General features: G+C 48.1%; 1 protein-coding gene and 1 non-coding gene across 3 annotated transcripts in view; both read right to left on the bottom strand.

Annotated features, from left to right (window-relative positions):
* Positions 1–14,099, bottom strand: part of RSPH14 (radial spoke head 14 homolog) — an 81,892-nt gene extending 67,793 nt beyond the window's left edge. Inside the window, exons 1-4 of one of the 2 annotated variants that reach the window (XM_030815949.1) lie at positions 13,955–14,099; positions 12,213–12,463; positions 10,832–10,934; positions 6,199–6,317 (exon numbers count right to left, since the gene is read on the bottom strand). In XM_030815949.1, coding sequence (XP_030671809.1) covers positions 6,199–6,317; positions 10,832–10,934; positions 12,213–12,411 — 421 coding nt within the window. In that variant the 5' untranslated portion in view covers positions 12,412–12,463; positions 13,955–14,099. The remainder of the gene's footprint in view (positions 1–6,198; positions 6,318–10,831; positions 10,935–12,212; positions 12,464–13,954) is intronic. The other variant, XM_030815950.1, reaches the window with a different exon arrangement.
* On the bottom strand, positions 9,803–9,862 carry LOC115836144. Its single transcript, XR_004031137.1, has one exon. It is a non-coding gene; the product is annotated as a U7 small nuclear RNA (small nuclear RNA).
* Positions 14,100–16,758: the final 2,659 nt, after the last annotated feature.

Genomic DNA, 16,758 nt, shown 5'->3' with positions numbered 1-16,758 from the left:
TCTAGGGCAGCTGGCCTCCACCCCTCACCCTGTGGCATCAAGGGCAGGAGGAGGAGGGGGCTGCTCTGGGTCCATCAAAGGAAGCTGGGTGTCCACGGGTGGCTGCTGAAGAGGGACAGGGTGCAGTGGTGGCCCACCCAAGGCCAATAGCCTGGAATGAGACATACCACTCACTACAGTGGGAGCACCTACTTTGCTTCTCCAGCAGCCCACATACCTGGGGTTCAGATGAGATTGGGTGCATTCTGGGTGGTATAGCTGTAGACCCCCAGATTTCTCCCTAGCCTAGATGCTATGACTCCAGGGATGTCCCCTGCACCCCCAAATGACTTGGATCGAACTGCATCCAGACATTTCATCCGCGGCACCCTCCCCTTCCCAAGCCCAGTTCTGCTCCTTTCCGAGGTCAAAGAGCCAATTTCCAGAGGCAGGGCCCAGGCACATCCTTGCTGCCTCCCTCCTCCTCCCAGGCTGGTGCTCTCCCCCGGCTGGGAGGGTCCTCTGTCTCCACCACCCCCAGGCTGCACACGTGTGGAGTCAGGGTCAGAACAGGCCCCATCATGCTGCTGCTAAAGCTGGGCTGGGGTCTCAGAGCCTGGCACAAGGAGAGGGCGGCTGGAGGCAGGGCCAGAACAGACTCACAGGTGTGCCCAGTCAGGACCAGTGGGGTGGTAGAGGGATACTTCCGGGGAACCCTGAGCTGTTCAACTGCACCCCAAAACCTGGTTAGAGAAGAATTGTCAATTTCAGCCACAGAACTCTCTCTCCCACAAAATGAGACCTGTTTTCTCATGGGGTTCTACCCCATTCCTGGACTTAGCAGGAATGATGGTCACACTCTGGCCTCTTGGTTCCTGGCCTGCCAGCCCTCCCCCTCTCGTTGGACTGGGGAGCAGAAGCAGACCCTGTGCGTCACTCAGGGCCCAGCTGGCAGGGAGCCTGGGCTAGCAGCCTGTGTGTGGCATCTGTCTCTACAATCCTAGTTTCTCCTCTCCTGACACGGCACCACCACGGGGCATGATAAGCTAGCCTGGAAGGAACTTAGAGGAATGCGGAGCCACCACTACGTGTGGCTGAGCGCAGCAGCTTGGGCCCAGGGCCCCTGCAGGGCCAGGGCCCACCTGGGACAATCCTCAGTCCTGGGGTGCCCCCTCCTGGTTATTCTGGGAAATCATGCAAGTCAGACCTGGCCAGAGCAAGGATTCTGAAACCACGACACAGGGGAAGAAACTGAGGCACAGTGGCCAGAACAAAGCAGGGGCCCAACACATACTGTCAAGTGAATGAAGGAATGAGCAAGCAGGTAAGTGAACTGTAGCAAGAAGACAACCAGCAATTGATCCTTTAAAGTATGACATAAAACCTACTAAACAGCCAGTATTTGTTGAGCACTAGCCACATGCCAGGCACCCTGCCAGGTGCAGAGGGTGCCATGGTGAAAACGGCCTTCCAGTGTGGCCACTGATAGGAAACCATACCAATGGCCACCAGCATTCACTGGGAGCCAGCTAAGCCCTGCTCAGAGACTGTCCCAGCTAGGACACACAGGTGACATCCACGCTCCCACAGGTGATGGTACTGCCCAAGGTCACACACTGGTAAGAACAGAGCCACTGAAATAGATGCCCTCGCCACCCCCCAGGCCCCCCACTTGGAGGCCCATGAAGGACACCACCTGGGGCACAGTCACACTCGCTAATCCAGAGGCCACGGCACTCAGTATACCCCCAGAACAGATCTCCTGGGCATCCGCCACATTGTCTCCTTCTCTTCCTCCCTCTGCTCATTGTCCAACTGTCCCCTGCATAGCCAGTGTCCCAGGCCTCCCTTCTGGGCCCTTCACAGGTCATGAGCAGTACTCAGTAAACCCTGCGATGAAGGGCCCAGGCTCCCCACCCTGACCCTCACCGAGGATTCTGTTCGTGAGCTTGTCAGTACCACAGTCCCGTACTCCTAATGGCGCACCCAGTGTTTGTGGACTGCAGAAAAAGACAAGAGGAGGAGATGGGGAAAAGCAAACTCGTACATTTTAGAAGAAAATATGGCAGAATATCTTAATGAGTCAGGGTAAAGAAAGATTATCTTACATGGCACTCAAAAAAAAAACAAAGCCCAGAGGAAAAAAAAATCATGAAATTGACTACATTATTCAAATGAAAAACTGCTAAGGCTGGGAGCGGTGGCTCATGCCTGTAATCCCAGCACTTTGGGAGCCCGAGGCGTGAGGATCATGAGGTCAGGAGTTCAAGACCAGCCTGGCCAACATAGTGAAACCCCGTCTCTACTAAAAATACAAAAATTAGCTGGGCATGGTGGCGCATGCCTGTAGTCCCAGCTACTCGGGAGGCTGAGGCAGGAGAATCACTTGAACCTGGGAGGTGGAGTTTGCAGTGAGCTGAGATCATGCCACTGCAGTACAGCCTGGGTGACAGAGTGAGACTCCATCTCAGAAAAGAAGGAAGGAAGGAAGGAAGGAAGGAAGGAAGGAAGGAAGGAAGGAAGGGGAAGAAAGAGAAAGAGACAAAGAGAGAAAGAGAAAGAAAGAAAAAGAAAGAAAGGGAAAGAAAGGGAGAGAAAGAAAAAGAAAAAGAAAGAAAGAAAGAAAGAAAGAAAAAGAAAAATAGAAAGAAAGAAAGAAAGGGAGAGAAAGAAAGAAAGGGAGAAAAAGAAAGAAAGAAAAAGAAAGAAAGAAAGAAAAAGAAAGAAAGAAAGAAAGAAAAAGAAAGAAAGAAAGAAAGAAAGAGACAGACAGACAGACTGCTGCACCAGTGAATCAACAAAGGCACAGTGAGAAGCCCAGAAAACAGCCTGGTTTGAAATGATATTTGCAATGTAGGTAACCGACAAAGGGTTGGAGTCCAGGATAAATTACACACTCCTTCAAATCAATAAGAAATGGAAAAACAACTCGGCAACAGAATGAACACACTCTCTCCAGAGGCACTGGGCAGGAGAGGAATCTGAGGAGGTGTCAGGCAGAGGGAAGATGTTTCCTCTCACCAGGACAGGGACAGTAAAGCCATATCACAGTGAAACACCATAGCACATCCATCAGGCTGGGATATGCCCCAGGCTCTCTGGAGGCCAGAGGCTGGGCTAGAAGCAGTTGCAATATCCAGCAACGCTGAAGGCAAACACACATTCTCCCTGGCCCAGCGATGCCCTCCCTGGCAGAGGCTCTAGGGGACTCTCCTTCCAGGGTACCAGGAAGCCCTGGGCAGCAACAGCCACGGCACAGTCCTTCTGCAGTACAGGAGTACAAACAACCAACAAGCCTGCCAGCCTGGGATGGGTGAGTGTATCGTGATACATTCAAACACCGGAACAGTGTGCAGTGATGGAAATGAACGAAATACAGCCAGTGGCGCAACATGGATTCATCTCAAAATTTCTATAAATCTCTAATGTTATTTAGGTTTTTTAAGGTTTTGGAAGTAGTAGAGGGATACATACAGCGAGATCCACTTACATAGTTTTAAAACATGCAAAGCAAGATTATATATAGTCCGTATGTAATTATATCTGTGGTAAAATATAAAGATATGCATTTTAGGGACATAGTCACCAGATTATTGGTGGCTCAAGGAAAGGCAGGAGGAAGAGTGCTCTGGGTGGGGGGAGGTTCACAGGGTGCTTGGACTGTACCTATGATTTCTTCAAATAAAAATTTCAAGCAAGTATAAAATACGGATGTAGAATGTAAAGATTTGGCAAAGCTGGCTGGTGGTATCCAATGTTCCTTATCACCATCTCTGTGCTTCTCTGAATGCTTTAAATAGGTCACAATCATTGTAAGAGGACTGGTTGAGAGCAGCAAGTCCCCTCTCTCCACACTCCAAGAATGAGGGGACAAGACCTTCGCTTATTCCTCAGGTTCCTGCATGGTGAGCACAGGGCATTAATTTAGCTCAACCCAGCACTGGTCCCCTGTGGATCACCCTAATACCCCAGGGGCTCTCAACCCTGGGGCACACATGACTGTCATTCAAGGTGCATTTTCAGAAATATGTGTGCAGGGTCCCACCCCCAGAGACTGATCCTGGTGGCCTGGGAGAGGACCAGGGGCATGGTGGTGTTTTTAAAAAACCACAGGCCTAGCGTGCTCAACTCCCAGCCCAGATCAGCTGGAAGAAGATGTGCTTCAGGGGCCAAGCAACAATTCTAAACCCTCACGGGCTCCGCTCTGTTGGGCCTGCCTATCTGCACCTGATCCCATAGTCATTTCTCTCTGAGCCTTAACCCAGGGAATGCTCACACCTGGCCTTGAATGTTTGCACTCCATCCTTGGGCAGGACGCTGAGCTATACACCAGGCCAGCGTTTCCACTTCAACCTCATTTCTGGCCTCTGAGGCAGGTACTTTAGACATGGGAAATAACCTGTCCAGGGCACACGGGGAGTGAGGGGAAGGGCAGAGGGAATCCAGGTTCATCTGACTCCTGAGCTACAACATGTTTGTCCACCTTGAGCTAAGGTATCCCCTTCAAGGCCTCCTATCATGGCCCTTGAAATGATTCCCTCGTCTAAAAATACTCATTGCATCATGCGACCAGGCAGGTATCAATCTGCCATAAATCTTAACTCTTGAGCTGTGGTATTGGGTAGCTGTTACCCCGGACTCCCCATCTAGTCAGCAGGGCCAGTGGGACAGAAACTGTATGCAACATTGCCTTTGGGACAAGCCTTCTTTATCCCTTAAATGTGTGCTATGGCATTTCACAAAAGAAAACATTTACCGGACATCCCCTTTTAATCATCAGGGAAATATAAATTAAAACCAAAATGAGATACTACTACACACCCACCAAAATAGCTAAAATAAAAAGACATAAAAAATCTACGATTGATGAGGATGTAAATCACCTGGAACTCTCATATACTGCTAGTGGAAGTATAAATTGGTACAAATATTTTATTTATTTTTTTTAGAGACAGGATCTTGCTATGGTGCTCAGGCTGGAGTACAGTGGTTATTCATAGGTGCAGTCCCATTTCTGATCAGCACAGGAGTTTTGACCTGCTTTGTTTCTGATCTGGGCTGGTTCACCCCTCCTTAGGCAACCTGGTGGTCCCCCCATCTCAGGAGGTCACCATATTGATGCCAAACACTGTGGACACCCGACTGGCATAGGGCACTACAGCCTAGAACTCCTAGGCTCAAGCAATACACCTGCTTTAGCCTCTTGGGTAGCTGGGACATGGCATGTGCAGATGCAAATATTTTACAAAACCATTGGGGAGTACCTTCTAAAAGCTGAACATAATCTTACCCAGGCCAGCCATTCTCTTCTTAAGTATGTTTCAAAATAAATGCATATACATGTCCATCAAAAGACATTTATAAGAGTGTTTAGAGCCACTCTATTCTTGGTAGCCATAAGCTAGAAACAATTCAGATGTCCATTGGAATGGGTAAGTAAACTGTTGTATACTCACATAGTGTAAATACTCTAACATAAACCAGCAAAAATCAGTAATACACCCCACATGTAAATCTCAGAAATAAAACGTTAAGCAAAAGTAGCTACAAGCAAGATATTCCAAGCTGGATGTTTCCATTTATGTAAAGTTTTAAAAGGGGCATCATCTATGGTCTTATAAATCGAAGATACCGTTTATCATTGGTAAAGGTAATACCCAGTATGGGCATGTGGGAAGTTTCTGGAGAGGTGGTAAATACTCTACATGTCTTCACTGGGGTGGCAGTTACACCACATGTTCACTCAGAACAATTTGACCAAATGTTCGTTTAGGATATGTGCTTTTTTCTTTTTTTGTCTTAAGACAGAGTCTTGCACTGTCGTCTGGGCTAGAGTGCAATGGTGCAATCTTGGCTCACTGCAACCCCCACCTCCTGGGTTCAAGCGATTCTTCTGCCTCAGCCTCCTGAGTAGCTGAGATTACAGGCGCATACCACCACGCCCAGCTAATTTTTGTATTTTTAGTAGAGACAGGGTTTCACCATATTGGCCAGGCTGGTGTCGAACTCCTGACTTCGTGATCTGCCTGCCTTGGCCTCCCAAAGTGCTGGGATTACAGGTGTGAGCCATCACGCCCAGCGGATATGTGCTTTTCTAATATGTACATTGTAATTTAATAAAAAGTTGACAATCTACACCCTGGTACATATGTGACCTGGAGAGGAGACCGACGGACAACTTGAGTGCCCGGCAGATCTGTGTGCAGGACGCGAGCCTACCTCTAGGCACCTGGACCAGCTGCATGTATGCCTTGTACAGGTTCCCCCGGCAGACTGGGCTGGGGTCATTCAGCAGGAAGGACAGGGCAAGGACGATGTCGTGCTCTAGAAAGGCGTATCTAGGGAAGGGAGGGTGGACAGTGACATAAGTGAGACCATGCCCTGAGAGGCTCAAATTAGAAGAGTCAGGGTCCCTGCTGGAGTCTGATCCATGCTATCTGGGGTAGACCACATTCCTCTGGCTTTGTGGGAGCAGACAAAGGCTACAGGTGCATGATCCATCTCACCTGAACCTCCAGGGGAGTGAGCTCAGCAGGCCCAGCCCACCTTGGCCCCTTGTTCTTCTGGTCTCCCTTGCCTCCACATCTATGTACACCAGTTATGCTTGTTGTTATTATTACATAAGCTCAGTAAATATTAGGCAAGCCAATTAGATGAGAAGAAAATTTCTTTTTCAAATTTTCTTATGAGAAAAAGTTGAATGCTTTGGAAGGACTCAAAATTGAGCCCCCACCCCCAACCAAAAAAAAATGAGATGACTAGCTGGGCGCAGTGGCTCACACTTGTAATCCCAGCACCTTAGGAGACCTAGGCGGATAGATGACTTGAGGTCAGGAGTTCGAGACCAGCCTGGCCAACATGGCAAAACCCCATCTCTACTAGAAATATAAAAAATCAGCCAGGCTTGGTAGCACATGCCTGTAATCCCAGCTACTCAGAAGGCTGAGGCACAAGATCACTTGAGCCCAGGAAGCAGAGGTTGCAGTGAGCTGCAACTGCACCACTGCCCTCCAGCCTGGGTGACAGAATGAGACTGTCTCAAAAAAGACAAAAAAAGAGATGATTGTAAAAGACTCTAGATGGCTCACACCTAATCCCAGTGCTTTGGGAGACTAAGGTGGGAGAATCACTTGGGCCAGGAGTTCAAGACCAGCCTGGGCAACATGGTGAGACCCAGTCCCTACTAAAATGTTAAAAGTTAGCCAGGCATGGTGGTGTGTGCCTGTGTTCCCAGCTACTCAGTAGGCTAAGGTGGGAGGATCATTTGAGCCTAGGAGTTTAAGGCTGCAGTGAGCTGGGATCATGCCACTAAACTCCAGCATGGATGACAGAGCTAGACCTTGTCTCTTAAAAAATAAAAAGATTCTAGGCCAGGCGCAGTGGCTCATGCCTGTAATCCCAGCACTTTGGAAGGCCAAGGCGGGCGGATCACTAGGTCAGGAGATTGAGACCATCCTGGCTAACACAGTGAAACCCCGTCTGTACTAAAAATACAAAAAAAAAAAAAAAAATTGGCCGGGTGTGGTGGCGGGCGCCTGTAGTCCAGCTACTCTGGAGGCTAAGGCGGGAAAATGGCATGAACCTGGGAGGCGGAGCTTGCAGTGAGCCAAGATCGTGCAACTGCACTCCAGCCTGGGTGACTCTGTCTCAAATAAGTAAATAAATAAATAAAAATAAATAAATAAAAAGAGTCTAGAAGGGTTTTGCATACAGGTTATTTCATTAACGTCTTTGAGTTCTTGCTCTACTTTAAAGAAACCAAAGCTGCAAATCAGATGATGTTATGAGTATAGTTTACGCAAAAAAAAGTATGATAGGAAACAACAACCAGTGGTCTCATTATCCAACAAAAAGCCTGGGTCCCACGTGGGGATTGGTGAATGCCTTATCATTTGTGTTTTGGGTTAAAATGAACCATTTAAAGGAAACCATTTCTTCGGTTCCTTCCTTTGTAATCATTTCTTTTGATTAACCAACTGACTGCTGGGCCTGAATGCATCTGAAAGAGGCCTTCTGAGGTCACGTCTCTGAGGGCTGGGTTCAGGAATGAATGAGAATGCATGTGCGAACCCCTCAGCCAAGTGCCCACAGGAAGTGCCCAACCAGCTGTGGTATTTATTATAAATAAAATAATAAATACCACTGCAGCATTTATTATAAATAAATGCCACTTTTTATTATATAATTATAATAAATATTTATTATTAATTATATATAATATATTAATATATAATTATAATATAATATATAATATAATATATAATAATTATAATATAATAATTATATAATATATAATTATATCATATTATATAATATTTATTATATAATATAATATATTTATTATGATAAATAAATAATAATTTATTATAATAAATGTCACTGTGGCATTTATTATAAATAAAAATAAATTTTACTTATTTTATTTATTTATTTTCACTTATGATGTGTTTTGAATCATCTGGAAGAAGAAAGTCACCGTGGGACCCACAAGTTGCAGGGGTCTTCCCTGACTGCAGGGACCTCTTGGTCAGTGCCTAGTCACCCACTCCATGTCTCTCATGCTTTGATAGTCAGCTGTGTTTGCCTGTGTGCCTCCTCACCAGAGGCAAGCAAGAGGGCAGGGAACAGGCTGCCAGGAAGCTCTCTTGTCAGTGGGATGTCATGCAAATTAACTCCTCAAGGTGACAAGATGCCAAGCCCAGGGCTGCTATCCTCATTCCCCCCTCCTGTCACTACTTCTGTGGGTAGAACAGGCAGAAGAGTTTCAACCTGGGCAGTTCATGGCAGCTACTTAGAGCTTGATGGGCTCTGAAAGCTATTGACATTGGTTATAAGATCACCACTGACCTCAAGGGAAATTTAGAAGTTGGCCACATTTCTGAGAACGCTGAAGGAGTGCACGGGCCAGGCTGTTATCAGGTCCTTGGTCAGGGATGGTCACTTCACCACGTCTTCCTGCCTTGCTAATGTGGGCACAGCCAGGACCCCTGGCTTAGGCACTCTAGGTGCTGCTAAACAAATCCTGACTACCATTCATTATAAGTAGGTTGATGCAAAAGTAATTGCGGTTTTTACCACTACTTTTAATTGCAAAACCGCAATTACTTTTGCACTAACCTGATAATTGCTCAGGCCTCAGGGACCTGTCCTCTCAGCATCTGCCCCCCTCACTGGGGATTACTACCTAATGTCCATATCAGGTCCAGAAAAGTAGGGGGAAAAAAACAGCAGGAAAGGTGACTTGACTCCTGTGTGCCCCTAACCTTTTAAAGCACCTTGCCTGGGTCATCTAAGATCTGCAGAGTGAGGCTGGGATTAGGAGTGTTGCCCAGATCACAGAGCAGGAAAGAGTGGGCCCCCCAAAAGGCTGGGGCTTGTGCCCCGACTTCACTGGTCTGTCTGCAGTGCCGGCCTGCCCTTCTTGGTACAAAGCATGTGAAAAAGGGTGCTAGCCATGGCACCACCTCCCCACACACACACACACACACACACACACACACACACGGTTCACACAGGGCTAGGGCTGCACACAGCATCAGCCACCAAGGCAGCGAGAGCTTGGGGACTGGCAGGGCTGAGTGACTTTGGGTTTTATGAGATGCCCTGGCACTCCTGAACCGATTTGAAGCCTCTCTGAATGGCTACCTGTTTACACCAAACATCCCCCAAGGCAGTCAGCACCTTGCCTTTCTTGTCTTTTCTTCTGGGCCTGTGCACACTGGGCAGTGGCCCCCTTTATCCAAAAGACCTGGGCCAGGGCTTGGGAGTGTTTGTGATGTGGGGTTCTGTTTTTTTGGGGGGGTGGGGATGGGGGCTGGTGGGGAGAGGTTCCAGTGAAAACCAGAAAACCTGCTAGACAAATTCTAAAAGAGCTGTAACACTGGGGTTTTGTTTCTAATACAAAGTAAAACTGCTGATCGCTGGTCAAGAGGGTGAGCCGAACTGATGTGGGAAAGCACCTCCAACCACCCTCACTCTGTTGCCCCAACACCTAACTAAAATACTCTATAAAATCTTTTTTAAGTATAAAAAGTGAAGCTGTGCTTACACAGGAAAAGGACACTTCCAGGTGCCAGAAACCAAGAACCCGGCCATCATGAACAGGAAGTGAGGCCACCAGACCAGATATGCCCTTTGAGGGTGTTATTTTAACACCCTCACAGGGACAGGAGCCAAAGCCACAGGCCCTGTGGGGATCTGTGTTGGGGAACGGGGCTCTCTGTAAAAAGCTAAGAAATGGCAAAATTGTTGCAGAGGTAAGATCTGAACTTTCTTCCCACCTTGAAAGTGGGAAGCTCAGCTAGGTGCGGTGGCTCACGCCTGTAACCCCAGCATTTTAGGAGGCCGAGGCAGGCAGATCACTTGAGGCCAGGAATTTGAAACCAGGCTGGCCAACGTAGTGAAACCAGTCTCTACTAAAAATACAAAAATTAGCTGAGCGTGATGACACATGCCTGTAGTCCCAGCTACTCAGGAGGCTGAGGCACAAGAATTGTTTGAACCCGGAGAGGCAGAGGCTGCAGTGAGCTGAAATCGTGCCACCGTACTCCAGCCTGGGTGACCGAGTGAGAGACTGCCTCAAAAAAGAAAGGAAAGAGAGAGAGCGAGCGCTCAGAGCTTGGAACTAACATAAAATAAATAAAAATCAGTCTGGAACAGAGGGCCCTATAAGATCCACACAGAGGCAACCAAAACCACCCCATAAAGAGTCCTGCTCTGGCTGAATAGAAGCCCCTCCACAAACTGGTGCTGCAGACAAAACTCCAGGGCACCCTAAGCGGCTCAAGGGCATCCACCCAGGGGAGAAGTGCGGCTGGCAAGCGCCACACTGGTTTCCAGAACAGCATCCCACCTGCCCACGCTGTGGCTCGCCGTGATGTAGAGCACCTCGGTGGTCTTTATCCGCACCATGCTGCTGCTATCCTTCAGCAAAGCTTTCAGGTTCTCCATACAGCCTACAAAACACAAACCAACCAACCAACCCTTGAATGTTTGCCAGTCTCAGAAACCAACTAACCCAGAAGTCAATAAGTGGGCCAGTTGGGGCAGGAAGGTACCAGAGTTTCTGCTGCTTTGGTGCACTGGGGAATCATGTTGGTTAGGCAGCATTTCAGAGTCACTGAAGAGGCTCATGTCTCATCCAACCCTCCGTGTGATTCTCCCTGCACACTTCCTACCAGTGCCTTCTCACAAAGTCTGTCATGAGGTTAAGAAAATGGCCTTTGCCATTTCTTTGACCTCAGGAGAGATATGGGGTCAAATTATAACCCTGTGTCAAACTAGTCACATGACTTTGAGTGGGTTACAACTAGGGATGCCAGATTTAGCAAATAAAAATCCAGCTTTGGCCAGGCACGGTGGCTTACGTCTGTAATCCCAGCACATTGGGAGGCCGAGGCAAGTGGATCACCTGAGGTCAGGAGTTCAAGACCAGCCTGGCCAACATGGTGAAACCCTGTCTCTACAAAAATACAAAAGATTAACCAGGCATGATGGCAGGTGCCTGTAGATCCAGCTACTCAGGAGGCTGAGGCAGGAGAATCACTTGAACCCAAGAGGCGGAGGTTTCAGTGAGCCAAGATCGTGCCACTGCACTCCAGCCTGGGCAACAGAGTGAGACTCCATCTCAAAAAATAAATAAATATATAAATAAATACAAATCTAGCTTTATTTATTTATTGGGCAACCCTAGACTTACAATCCTTCTCTGAACCATGCTTTTCTTATCTGTGGGTTGAGAATGGACTCTCCCTTGTAGGTGGCCTTTCTGAGGATTAAGATAATCCAGGCTGGGTGTGGTGGCTCACACATATAATCCCAAAACTTTGGAGGCTGACCTGGGAGAATCAATTGAGGCCAAGAGTTCAAGAACAGCCTGGGCAACATAGCAAGATCTTGTTCATAAAAAAATAATAATAATAAATTAGTCAGGCTTGGTGGTACATGCTTGTAGTCCTAGTTACTCAGGAAGCTGAAGCAGGAGGGTCTCTTGAGCCCAAGATTTCAAGGTTACAGTGAGCTATGATTCTGCCACTGCACTCTAGTCTGGGAGATGGCAAGACCCTCCCTCAATAAATAAATATTTTTTAAAAAGAACCTGGGCACTGCACCTGTAGTGGAACTGGCCCGGAGTCAGGCTCAAACAATAGCAACCCTTATTACTGAAGTTCTACCCAGTGCCTGAAGCCATGCTAGGACCCCAGTCATGGTCACCTGTGCTGTGTCATGCTCACCTATGTTCATGGCTTTGTAGATACACTCAGGGTCATGCATGAGGTCACACAGGGCCATGAGGGCTTTCTGCCTCGTCTGGAGGTCCTCTGACTGCAGCTCCTCCTTCAGCTTGGGCAGGGCCCGATGGCCATAGGCAGTGGTAATCTGGGTAGCATTGATGTTAATGGGAAGCTCCATGGAGTTCTGGGAATGGGCCATCTTTCCCCAACTACAGAGGCCTTTCCAAATGAAGCTCTGCAGAAACCACTCACTAAAAGAGACCAAAAAGCTGTCATTATTTCTATTATGATTTAAAAGCTACTTCTCATTTGATCCTCCAAACTGTGAGGGCAGGCAAATGGGTATTTTTACTTTCATTTTACAGATGAGCAAACTGAGGCTGAGAGCAATGAAGAGATTTGCTCAAAGTCCCAGTGAAGGTAAGTAGCAGCCCAAACTGCAAACTCCAGAGCCCTCCCACACAACAGTGCTTCACAGAAGAAACCACTGATACTTTCCTCTGGATCTTCAGTCAAAGGCATTAAAGGACAAAACAAACCAAACAAGCAAACTCCAAGTTGGTCACTCTGTTTAGTGCTTACCTTGTGCCAGCAATAAGTAGTATCCAATTCAACTACCCCATAAGGAGGGGGCTGGTATTATCCATATTTTACAAATGAGGAAACTGAGGTTCTGGCCAAGGAGCTTACTGGAGGCCACGAAACTGTAAGACTAGAAGCCAGTGTTCAAATCTGGGTCTAGCTCATTCACTGCCAGGAACCCATATTCAGATGCTTCTGACACATCCATGAAAAGGAATTAATGTTAAAAGGTGATTTATGGCCACACGCGGTGGCTCACGCCTATAATCCCAGCACTTTGGGAGGCCCGAGGCAGGCAGATCACAAGGTCAAGAGATCGAGACCATCCTCGCCAACATGGTAAAACCCCATCTCTACTAAAAATACAAAAATTAGCTGGGCGTGATGGCGCGTGCCTGTAGTCCCAGTTACTCGGGAGGCTGAGGCAGGAGAATTGCTTGAATCAGGGAGGTAGAGGTTCCAGTAAGCCAAGATTGCGCCACTGCACTCCAGCCTGGCGACAAAGCGAGACTCCTTCTCAAAAAAAAAAAAAAGTGATTAACTTTTATTGCAGAGACACACACACACACACACACACACACACACACACACACACTTTCAGCAACTATGGGCAGTGTAGGTTAGTAGTTAGGAACTGGCTCCAGATTCAGGCCTGGGTGACCTTGGCAAGTTACTTCCTCTATCTGTGTCTTTCTGCAGCTTCAAAGGGAAGATGATAACAGTACCTCCTTCCCTGCCTCCCAGAGTTGTCATATTAACGAATACACATAAGCCTGGCATACCAGGGCTTCAGATATGTTGGCTGTGGTTATTATTAAGGTTGTTATCATGGTTAGTAGAATGGACAGGCCCCAGGCCTGTTGGAATCTACTCCAGTAAAAGGTAAGCCAGATGCTCACGTGGGACACCAGATGACAACGGTAGAAGTGGGGGCCAGATTGGGAGGGCCGTGGCCATGTTTGAGTTGAGCTCCCCTCGCAGGACCGGTGGGCGCTGGAGACAGGGGCCTGCCCTCTTCTAAGCGGCGTGGGCTGGGAGAGTCCGGCCGGAGAAGAAAGACCGTGATTTTGAGTGTGGGGACACGGCCCCGTGTGAATGGGACTGGGTGGGTCACTGAGCCCCCCTGTCCCCGGGCCCCTAGCCCACCACCGCCGCCTCACCTGCCTCCGCAGCCCTTTCTGCTTCCAGTAGCCCGCGCCAGTGGCCAACCTATTCAGTTGCCAGGCGACATCGTTGCCAGGCGACTCCAGCAGCGTCCGCGGCGCCGCAGTCTACGTACTCAGCGCCCACTGCGCAGGCGCAAACAGCCCAAGGCTGCGGCCGGCTGCAAAGCGGGAACAATCATTTACAGGGTTGCTGTGGGGACCGCAGCTCAGCTTTGTTCAAAGTACAGAAGGGAAAGGAAGTGACTTATTTACGCCCTTCTCTGTACTGGGTACTTTGCATGCCTCTGATCCTCAGAGTAAATTCATAAGGTGGTAACATCTAGTTTAGGGACAAGAACCTCAGAGAAGTTCAGTCGTTTCTCCCAATTTTTTTTTTGACGGAGTTTCGCTCTTTCGCCCAGGCTGGAGTGCAGTGGCGCGATCTTGACTCACTGCAACCTCCGCTCCACTCCGCGCCACCCCCCCCGCCAACCTGGGTGCAAGTGATTCTCCTGCCTAAGCCTCCCAAGTAGCTGGGATTATAGGCGCCCACCACCGCACCGGGCTAATTTTTGTATTTTTAGTTGAGACAGGGTTTCGCCATGTTGGCCAGGCTGGTCTCGAACTCCTGACGTCAGATGATCCACCCGCCTCGGCCTCCCAAAATGCTGGGATTACAGGCGTGAGCCACTGCGCTCAGCCAGTTTCCCCCAAATTATACAGGCCTGATCTCAGAACTGCCTAGCCCTGCCCATGCCCCTTGCTCTGCAGGCTGACCTCCTGGTAATGACAAAAGTTAGCCCCTGCAGTGGACCCAACACACTGCTGGCCAGCGTAGCTGTTCTCAAAAGCAAGCCAGACCCAGCCACCACCTGCATAAAACCCTCCATGGCTCCCCACTAGTCTCAGGGCTGAGTCCAAACTCCTAGCCTAGTGCTCAAGTTCCTGGGTGATGGCCTCCTCCAGCCATGCTAGACTCTTAACCCCTCAAATGCCACCTCGCTCCTGAAGCCTGAGCACCCTGTAACACTATTACCTCTTTATCCTTCAGGATGCAACTTGGTGAACACTTCTATGAAACCTTCCTTCTCCCTGAAGGAGTGAAGTATGTGCCATCCCAAAATATGCTGGATTGGTATACTGACCATTTTGAGTTAACAACATTGGAAATATAGTGGCCTCAGAAAGGGCTAGCTGGGCCAGGTGCAGTGGCTCATACCTGTAATCCCAGCACTTTGGGAAGCTGAAGGGGGAGGGTTGCTTGAGCCCAAGAGTTTGAGGTTAAAGTGAGATATGATCACACTACTGCACCCCAGCCTGGGTGACAGAGTGAGACCTCAACTCTAAAATAAATAAATAAATAAATAAATAAATAAATATCATTAAACAAAAAGATACAAGAAAAGGCAAACAGATATGCTTCTTTCTGCATTCAGCAAGCCATAAAGATTCCTCTAGGAAGGGTACCCTCACTGTACCAGGGCAAGAAAATAGCCCTTATCATCTGAGACTAAGAATTGGGGACTGCAACGGACCTCAATAAATATACTTAACCCTGTCTTCCACTAGGTTTATGCCCCTCATATTATCTCCTAGTGAATCCCCTAGAATTTACTGCCCCTAGCCAGATCCCCTTTGTCTTGCCATTTCTTCTGAAATTTGTCATCCTTTGTCTAAAAAGTATAAAAGCATCTAGCTTTGGCCACTTCTCTAGACTTCACTCTGGTAAAGATCCCCATGCACATGTAAAACTAATAACATTTGTATGCTTTTCTCTTGCTAATCTGCCTGGTGTCAATTTGGTTTCTAGGTCTAGGCAAAGAGCCCACTTAAGAGCGAAAGGAGGGTTGGGGCCAGGTGCGGTGGCTTACGCCTGTAATCCCAACACTTTGGGAAGCCAAGTTGGGAGGATCACATGAGGCCAGGAGTTCAAAACCAGCCTGGAACACATGGCAAAACCCGGTCTCTACTAAAAAAAAATTAAAAAATTAGCCAAGCATGGTTGGTGCGCACCTGTGGTCCCAGATACTCAGGAGGCTGAGGCAGGAGAATTGCTTGAGCCAGGAGGTGGAGATTGCAGTGAGCTGAGATCACGCTACTGTACTCTAGCCTGGGCGACAGAGTGAGGCTCCATCTCAAAAAAAAAAAAAAAAAAAAAAAAAGAGCTAAAGTAGGAGTTCAAGGTGATCTCTAGCTGCTGCCAAATCCCCAAATCCAAATTAGTCAGTGATCCCACAGCTTAATCTTCCCTTCTCCTAAATCCCATTGGCACACTCTCTTTCCCTAATTCTCTATTTACTTCTCTGCTTCCCTCAGTGGACTCCAATTTCCCTGAGGGTGGACACCATGTCCGTTCTGTTTCCTTGTCTCCCCAGTGCTAGGCATATACCAGGAAGCTTTCAGTACATATAGGACAAATGAATGGTTAGTGGACTTGAATCAAGCTTTACAGTATAAAAGCACTTTCACCATCTCAGGTGATCCATTGAAATAGATAGTTGCGTTTATTTTATAGTTGAGTAAACTGAGGTGCGGAAGGTGGAACAACTCACCTAAGTTCACCCCCTAAGCCTCAACCTTAGCAGTGAAACTCACTAAAAGACATTAAACAGAGCCAGGTGTGGTGGTCCTTGCCTGTAGTCCCAAGGACTGAGTCCCGCCCTTGCCTGTAGTCCCAAGTCCCGCTGAGGCGGGAGGATTCCTTGAGCCTCGGAGTTCGAGTCCAGCCTGGGCAACATAGCAAGACTCCATCTCTTAAAAAAAAAAAAGTCATCAAACATCAGCCTCCAGCACACTTAGCTTTGAATTGAAGATGACTG

This window comes from Nomascus leucogenys, chromosome 7b (assembly GCF_006542625.1).
Source record: "Nomascus leucogenys isolate Asia chromosome 7b, Asia_NLE_v1, whole genome shotgun sequence".
NCBI classification, from domain to species: Eukaryota; Metazoa; Chordata; class Mammalia; order Primates; family Hylobatidae; genus Nomascus; species Nomascus leucogenys.
The sequence above is the reverse complement of the archived record's forward strand: the minus strand, read 5'-3'. Positions and strand labels throughout refer to the sequence as shown.